The sequence below is a fragment of the Poecilia latipinna genome, unplaced genomic scaffold (assembly GCF_001443285.1).
Source record: "Poecilia latipinna isolate Pla-1442-1.1 unplaced genomic scaffold, P_latipinna-1.0 Scaffold1246, whole genome shotgun sequence".
Taxonomy (NCBI): domain Eukaryota; kingdom Metazoa; phylum Chordata; class Actinopteri; order Cyprinodontiformes; family Poeciliidae; genus Poecilia; species Poecilia latipinna.
Genome location: NW_015113862.1, coordinates 36,015 through 44,826, shown reverse-complemented (window position 1 = coordinate 44,826; position 8,812 = coordinate 36,015). Strand labels below are relative to the sequence as shown.

General features: G+C 43.2%; 1 protein-coding gene across 4 annotated transcripts in view; it reads left to right on the top strand.

Annotated features, from left to right (window-relative positions):
• Positions 1 to 8,812, top strand: part of dmxl2 (Dmx-like 2) — a 52,746-nt gene that overhangs the window by 21,456 nt on the left and 22,478 nt on the right. For all 4 annotated transcript variants that reach the window (XM_015054358.1, XM_015054361.1, XM_015054360.1 and 1 more), the window contains exons 13-25: positions 1,112 to 1,341; positions 2,575 to 2,777; positions 3,957 to 4,078; positions 4,353 to 4,442; positions 4,543 to 4,651; positions 4,751 to 4,870; positions 4,967 to 5,194; positions 5,418 to 5,695; positions 5,788 to 5,960; positions 6,046 to 6,697; positions 6,777 to 7,106; positions 7,192 to 7,311; positions 7,596 to 7,731. In XM_015054358.1, coding sequence (XP_014909844.1) covers positions 1,112 to 1,341; positions 2,575 to 2,777; positions 3,957 to 4,078; positions 4,353 to 4,442; positions 4,543 to 4,651; positions 4,751 to 4,870; positions 4,967 to 5,194; positions 5,418 to 5,695; positions 5,788 to 5,960; positions 6,046 to 6,697; positions 6,777 to 7,106; positions 7,192 to 7,311; positions 7,596 to 7,731 — 2,791 coding nt within the window. The remainder of the gene's footprint in view (positions 1 to 1,111; positions 1,342 to 2,574; positions 2,778 to 3,956; positions 4,079 to 4,352; positions 4,443 to 4,542; positions 4,652 to 4,750; positions 4,871 to 4,966; positions 5,195 to 5,417; positions 5,696 to 5,787; positions 5,961 to 6,045; positions 6,698 to 6,776; positions 7,107 to 7,191; positions 7,312 to 7,595; positions 7,732 to 8,812) is intronic.

Sequence of the window (8,812 nt, the reverse complement as noted above, 5' to 3'; positions counted from 1 at the left end):
GAAATCATTACAATTCCTAAAGTTTTGATTACAATTTTATTTTACTTAACTGAGGTTAGTTTATTTTTTCATTGAATAATTGGGGGAAAATTTGACTTCATACTCTGTGAACCAGACCCTAAACTTAAAGTCTGGTTGAGTTTTTTCCCCTTCATTAATGACACACATTATATCTATCATGGTAATTCAGGGTGAGTTATTTTTAATTCTAAATGAATATCCTTGTTGGACTTTTATTTAAGTGCTATTCTCCTTCAAGATACATTTACCTAACGCTAGAATAAATGCAATGTACATTATGCAGCAAAGGAAATTAGAAGATCGGACATATATCCATTATGGAGATGATAAGTTTTGGACGGGCGATGTGCCTCGTACACAGGGAAGAAGCTTTTTAGTTATCTAGCTTTGCTAGCAAAGTCGTTAGCTAGCAGCTAGCTAATAGCACATCAACAACAACCTAATGTCTGTATGATAAAAATACTGAATCGATAGATAAGAACAGTTTTTCCTCACCTGGCTGTCTCCTCCCGCTCAGTAGTTCTTCAGAGAAAGGCAGACGCAGAGGCCTGTCAGTGTCTGTTGTATTTCATTACCTCTCTGCTTAAACCGCTGAAGCAGAAACGAGACTTCAACGTTTTCCGTTATCTGACAAGCAGCAGGTCTGCTCCACTTTATTCACCAAAAACTGATCTGTAATCTAAACGTTCGCTACGTTCAGCTCCAGTTAGCCGCCTGATCTCACTGTGGAGAGGCAACTGGGTCACGGGCACAAGGTCAAAGGTCACAAGGTGACCAGAGGGCTTATTATGTTGTACAAAAAACCCAACAAAAAAACAAATAATTTTAGTACATGTTATTATGTGCCAGAAGAGGGCTTAGAAAATAATAATTCAAAAAAAATGTTTTAATTTGACCAAAAGGGCACTTGGGGGCAAGGAGCAAAAGGGGCAGGTGCTCAAGCACCCCTAGCTCCCCCACCCCCCTCTGCACGTGCTTGCTTTGCATAATTTAATAGTTTCCTCCTCAGCTATAACATCCTACTGATCAGATTTGGTGGTGCTTTACATTTTTCCTCACAAGCTGTCTTCTTCGTTCTCTTTAACTGCAGTGGGCGGTGACATTTGCTGAGCGTTCCGGCTTCTCCAACGTCCTGACTGTTTCTCACAAGATTCGTTACTGCGGCCACCGTTTCCACCTAAACGACCAGGCCTGTCACACCGTGCTGCCGCTGCTGCTCACCTCCTCCCACCACAACGCGCTGCTCACCCCTCCCTCTGCCCCCAGCAGTTTGGAAGGGGAGCAGCCCCAGTCCTTTCCTCCACCAAAAGGGCTTCCCAGGTACAGAACAGACGAATAATGCAAACAACTAATTCTTTATTTATCAGGCTGAGCGAGAAAATAGACTGCTAATCATTGTGATGCTGTAATGGAACATTTTGTGATGTGCTCCTCACCCCTCTTCTGCTTTAGGTTATCTGCATAGTCTTATCATGAGATTGGTCAAGACCTCTGCATTGTCAAGTAACAGCAGGGGAGAGCTCCTTGATCCTGGAGGCCGTCTAAGTGTTACTTCCCCCGACCCAGAACTTATCTGCCCTCTTTAGCATGGAAGAACAACTTCCTTTCCTTAACAATAGACAAATGGCCAGACCATCTGTGTTGGGCTCCGCAGAATCTTTGGTACATAACAATGAGGGATTCACACCTTTTATAGGTTCTGGTCAGAGAAGACAGACTTGATTGAAGAATAGGTGTGAATCCCTCATTGTTATGTACCAAAGATTCTGCGGAGCCCAACACAGATGGTCTGGCCATTTGTCTATTGTTAAGGAAAGGAAGTTGTTCTTCCATGCTAAAGAGGGCAGATAAGTTCTTGGTCGGGGGAAGTAACACTTAGACGGCCTCCAGGATCAAGGAGCTCTCCCCTGCTGTTACTTGACAATGCAGAGGTCTTGACCAATCTCATGATAAGACTACGCAGATAACCTAAAGCAGAAGAGGGGTGAGGAGCACATCACAAAATGTTCCATTACAGTATACCAATCTGAATATGAAGCATTTTCTTCTGTATCTCGGGATCTTCTTACATAATGAGAGCGACGCCCACAGACGAGCCCATCTCAATCATTGCTGTGTCCTCCAGATCAGAAGTGCAGAGTTTTGTTTACTGCTGCCTTTGCTTCCAGCACGTAGACTAATCAATACTGCCACTCCAGTTGCCTGAAAATGGCAAATGAAAATCCATCCTGCACTCAGAGAAACATTCTGCATGATAAGAAATAGATAGCTTTTTTTGTGCGTCAGATGAAGGCTGTGTCCAGCCAGAGCCTGATGGGTAATTTACTTTGTGTGGAAAATTCACGCATCTTTTAGTCTTTGTATGTGTTTACAAATGCAGCTTTTTTTCAAGAATAATGTAAAAATAAAAGGATAAAAAATTGAATTGTATTGACATTTTATTTTGAAAATGTCAGAACTTGTTTACTGCAACGCATCCTGAATGACGATTACAATGATTAAACTTCCTGTCTACTTGAAATATGATTTCACCTTCTACATTTGCACTGACAGGAAGCAGCTTCGCAATGCAGCTACAAGGACTTTCCACGACCCAAACGCCATTTACAGTGAGCTGATTTTGTGGCGAGTGGACCACATCGGACCCCTGTCCTGCACCGGAGGGGTCTCTGAACTGGCCCGCATCAACTCTCTGCACACGTCTGCCTTCAGCAATGTGGCTTGGCTGCCTACACTGGTACCCAGCACAGTACTTGGTAAGTGCTTCATATAAGGCTGAACGATGATGTATAGGAAATATATCATCATCAATGTGTGCAATGCTGATATTGTGAAGGACATCTAGCATTCTGCTAGATGTTATATTCATAGTAGGGATTGCATTATCAATATTTTGTCTAATTTCTAACCTGTTTTTTTTTTTATCTTTAAACAGACCAGTTGGTCTGTTCTAGTGTATGAGTTTATTTCTAACATCACTGAAAAACAAGAGTTAAAGAAGCAAAAATATATAAAATAGTAAACAGTAAATAAAATAGCTTCAATGATTTTACATTATTTACTGTGTAACAGCTGAATGTTATGTTTATAGGGAGACGTATAAACTTATTAAATCCAGTAGCTCAGCGTGAAATTTAATTTTGTTTGATGTGTCAGTAGCCATTACACTTTTCTTAAACGGTCATTAAACTTATCTCAAAATAGGATTGTTGCAAAGTTAAAAGTTGCATTATTAAATCTGTGTTTAATGAAGACGAGATCCCAGACATTTCCAGCATAATGCCAACATTTCCAAATCTAGCAATTTTCATAAATAGGCGTAATGCTTAAATGTCTTGGAACAACAGTGTTGTGCTCCTTTCAGCTGAAAGTTTCACTGACTTTTTCCCCCTAGAAGCCTGAATTAATCTCAGACGTGTCTCTCTATGCACAACATAGTTTCTCTTTTAAAGAGCTCATTGCATCTTTGCTTTCCATGATTACATTTTTAAATGCCTCAGTGTCGTTTTTTTCAGTAACAGCACGACTTGTACTTGGCATAGTACATTCACTGGTTGGAAAAGATCACATTGTTGCATTTGCAACTGTAACAATAATGTTTTTTTCTTCTTCTTCTTATATTAAAACCCAAATTTTTATTTGGCTAAAACATCAGAACTGTGTTTGACAAAAGAGTTAGATGACATCAAGATGATGTGCTTGAACAAAATAATGTCGCATATCCACCAAATATCAAGACATTCTAGACACGCATCATAGCTGCTTACTAGACATAAACATGTTTGTAGCCCCTAATATAATTCCTCTCACTTGAAATATATTTATCAGTACATAATAATGAATTAATTTGATATTATGTCGTATTTAGGTGTTGTTATGAGTCTGTGATTTGGCTATGACATTACTTGAGCTATAAACTGCGTTGTGTCTGCCAGGAACCTACTGTAACAGTGCCAGCGCCTGCTTCGTGGCATCAGACGGTAAAAACCTGCGTCTCTATCAAGCCGTTGTGGACGCCAGAAAACTACTGGATGAGCTGTCAGATCCAGAAACATCTGTGAGTGAACACGTTCATTTCTGCTCATTTGAAATATGTTGTTTCTGTCTTGAATATATGAAACCTATGAGGATATGTCTTCCAGATTTCTTTACTGTAAAGCTAAGGAGTCTGGACTTTTGTTTCTCTCATCTTTCCCGTATTTTTTTTTCTTTTTGTGAAGACTAATACGTGCTCTACATCTTTAAAACCCTCTACACCTAATTCATGCCACGCATGACAATTAGTGGAGTTCACGGCTAATCACCAAATGCTCATGCATATTTCTGTTCAGAAACTGGTGGGTGAAGTGTTCAACATTGTCAGCCAGCAGTCCACAGCCAGACCTGGATGTATCATCGAGTTGGATGTCATTACAAACCAGGTTAGCAGCTCTGCTTTCACACGCAGCTCACATCAGCGTTGCGCAGCAGTTCGTTGAAGTCCTTGTTAACCTTTCTGATCCCTCGTCTCTGTGCGTCCAGTGCGGCTCCAACACCCAGCTGCTTCATGTCTTCCAAGAGGATTTCATTTTAGGTTACAAACCTCAGAACGAATCAGAGGCTTTCACACCAGCCTTCTCGACTGGAGAAGGTAGAGGGCGACTGCAAATTTAACTGGGATGTTTTCTTTCTGTCAATTACGGTCGTTAAATACCCTTTTTTTTTTTTTTTTCTTCTTCTGCGCATGCAGATTACCAACCTGCCCCATTTTCTGAGAAGTTCTTCTTGGTGGTAATAGAGAAAGATCTTAATGGGAACTCTGTGCTGCAGATGTGGCACCTGCACCTCCAATCCGTGCAGGCCTGCGTCGGTAAGTCCAGCTTTGCAGCAAGAGATAGAAATCAGATTTATTTTGGATATTATTAACAATGAAGAATATCATATTGATATATGTAAATCTTTCCAGATGAGCCCAGCCAACCATTTAGTTTCCAGAGCCAGCTCCTGGTTCCCAGTCAGGTCGTGAATGCCGACTCGTCCCCGGAGACCTCTCCAATCAGACCCCTGCCTCGATCTGCTTCTTCAGCCAACTTGCAATCAGCAAGCAAACTTATCCTCAGCTCCAGGCTGGTGTGCAGCAAGCGACTAGACTTACCGCATGGGGTGGAAGTTACCAGGGCAACGCCATCTGCAGGTTGGCCGAAATGAATTGTTATCTTCCTTATATGACGGTTTTATTTTTGCCTTGCTGGCACAAAATGTTTCACCTTTTTTTTTTTTTTTAGCTATACTCAATTAGATTTGAACTTTTTCCATGTCATGGATAATTTGGAAAAGCATGTGTCCAGACATTTGGTTAATTTTGGTATTTAGACGAAACATTTCATAAATCATCTACTCCCTGCTCCTTCTTCCAGGTCACCTGAGCTCCTCCTCCATCTACCCCGTGTGTCTGGCTCCGTACCTGATCGTTACCACCTGCTCCGATTCTCACGTGCGCTTCTGGCGCTGCGCTGTAGAGGGCGACGACGGACACGACACGGACAACCGGGTGTACCGCTGGGAACCGTGGATCCTCATGAACGAGGAGGAGGACAACAACAGCGCAGTGTCTGTGTCGGGACGGCCTGTCGCCGTTTCCTGCTCCTACATCGGCCGGCTAGCCGTGGCCTTTAAGCAGCCGCGGCACGGACTGGTAGGATATGAGAATTGATTAATCACGATTGTCTGCAGGACTTCTACTTTTTCTCAGCCAGGATTCAAACAAAGCGTCCTTTTTGTCTTCAGCTGCACAATTCTGTGGAGGACTTCTCCATGCACGTTTCCATCTACGAGTGTGAATCCACTGGAGGCTCTGAGTGGGTCTTAGAGCAAACTGTTCACCTTGATGACTTTGTCAGACCTTCTTCAACACTGGATCCGAGAGTCAGCGTGGACTCCAACCTTTTTGTCTACAGCAGGTCAGAATGGAACCATTTACTTTTTATTATTCGATACTTTCTGTATCTTACAGACGTGTTTTGCTGGGGTTTTTTTACCCTTCAGGTCTGATTTGTACATGAGCAGAGACCATAGCTCACCCAACATCAAGCACTTCGTCCACCTGGACTGGCTGTCGAAGGAGGACGGCTCCCACATTCTCACAATTGGGGTGGGCTCCAACATCCTCATGTACGGCCGCATCTCTGGCATGGTCAATGAGCCGACCAGCAGCAAAGAGGGGGTGGCAGTAATCACCCTTCCCCTAGGGGGCAGTATCAAACAGGGCATCCGTTCACGCTGGATCCTGCTTCGCGCCATTGACCTCCTGTCGTCTGTGGACGGGACGCCTTCGCTGCCGGTCTCCCTGTCCTGGGTGAGGGACGGCATCCTGGTGGTGGGTATGGACTGTGAAATGCACGTGTACGCCCAGTGGCACCAGGACAAGAAGCCCGGCGAGGGAGAAGAGGGCAACCTGTCATCCGCAGACATCGCCGGAGGTCAGAGCGTGGTTACCTCCTCCGTCTTCGAAGGGAGAGCCAGGTCCAAGAGCGTGTTTGAAGGAAGCACTGGAGTAGACGAGGCGCTCCGCGCCCCCGCAGGCCTACAGGAGGGTGGACTCTTCGAGGCGGCTCATTCTCTCTCCCCAACTCTGCCGCAGTACCACCCAACTCAGCTGCTGGAACTCATGGACTTGGGAAAGGTCAGACGGGCCAAGGTAGGTACCTTTCCGCTCGAAAATGAATGTTCAGAAATAGCTACTTAAAATCTTAACGCGTACGTCTGAATTTGTTCAGGCCATACTTGCCCATCTGGTGAAGTGCATAGCCGGAGAAGTCGCCGTGGTCAGGGATGTGGAGGCAGGTGAAGGCGGATCCAGGAGGCATCTCTCTCGAACAATCAGCGTGACCGGAAGCACGGCAAAGGACACCATAGTGGCCGGCCGAGACGGAGGGAGGGATTACACGGAGATCAACTCCATCCCTCCACTGCCCCTGTACGCCTTGATGTTGGCCGACCTGGACACCTCATTCAAGGGAGCAGAAGAAAGCGCCAAAACGGCTAAGGTTGTTGACGGTGATGCGGCTCAAAAATTCTCAGAAGACCAGTATGCCGATCTCTTCCAGGTGGGCTATCAGAATTACTGTGTCTTCACTGAAGGTGCATTTTGACCTGCAGGTAACTAAAACTGTTTCCTGAATGTTCAAACAGGTGCCAACAGTTACTACTGATGACTTTGTGAACTTTGCTACTGATAAACCAGAGAGAAAGTCTCGAGTCATCAACCTCTCTCAGTATGGGCCCTCTTATTTTGGACCAGAGCATGCTCAGGTAATGCTCACTTTATTGACCTTGCAGTTTCTGTGCAGAATTATTATTTTTTTATTATGTGGCTATATGTAGAGTAAATAATACAGTAATGAAGAGAATTAAGCACATTTTGACGTGTTAATACTTTATTTTGATAATCTCATAATTTAATTACTGTGTGGATTGAAAGCTGGGAGAAACTTGTTCAACAGTTTCCTTCTCTGCACAAAAAGGGGAAAAAAAAATCTATTTTTCAGTTCTCTGTTTCAGTTGTTTTTTTCTTTTTCTTTTTTGTTTGTCTCCAGGTGTTATCCAGCCACCTCATGCACTCGAGCCTCCCGGGACTGACCAGGCTGGAGCAGATGTTTTTGGTGGCCCTGGCCGATACGATTGCTACCACCAGTGCTGAAGTTACGAGCTCCACTGATCAGCAGTACACAGGTTGCTAAAGGCTTTGACTTTACCTGTATCCACTGCTGTTCCTTGTTTTTGTACCTCGACGGTTAACGCATGAGTGAGCATTCTGGCCACAATGTGTTTATTCTACTTTAAATGCTGCTTCAGTTTGATAGTAAAAATTAAAGATCTTATGGTAATTCTGATGCTATCTACCCAACAGCAGCAGGTGTTCTGCTCCTGCATTGATTCTTCTCATTGAGCATTTATATTAATACCAGAGGCGATGTCACACTGTGTGTGTGAGAACAAGCGGTTGCTGTAAAACAAGCTTCTTTTTGAAACGGCGTGATCTGACTTTAAAAACGTAGTTTGGCTGTTATCACTACTAAACACTAAAAACAATCCCAGTGTTTATTCCTCAAAGAATGAAAACTCTTATCTTGACTCTATGCTGGATTTTAGAAATCCAGCATGGGCAGAAACAGACAAAGACTGAAAAGAATAAAAGAAAACCTCTTGTGTTGTGTACTGTAATTTATCTTTGTTGATTTAATTGACATGCTTCCATAGAAAAGAGTTTCAGTTCTAAAAAAGAAAAAAAAAAAAACTGAACCTGGACTGAAAATCTCCAACCTCCCGATTGCTTGGTGCGTCTGTAGCCGTTGACTCCATAAGCTTTTCTAATGTCTGTAAACCTAATATTTCTAACTCTGCCACTGACTGTAGAGCTGTTCAGGCTGAACATAGACACCAGCCTGCATGGTGAAGCAGATGTTTTCTCTTTGAAAACAAACTCAGCCTTTTAAAATGAAACATGACAGAGCTTCTTCTAGCAAAGTAAGTTTTTAGTTTTTCAGTAACGATTGACTTTGAGATTGTAAGAAAAGTATTTCTTAAAATTTTTCTTGGATCACAATAATTAATAATAGACTTTCCTCCAGGATAGCCCATATTTTCATATTTAGGATTATGCAGCCCACATTTAAGCGATGCAGTTTGGCGTTGCCTGTGAAATGCCAAATCAATCATTATGTTTTTTTTTTTTTTTTGGGGGGGGGGGGGGGGGGGGGGGGTTGGCCCGCCTTTTTTTTTTCCCTCACCTTTATTTTTTATCTTTTTAAAA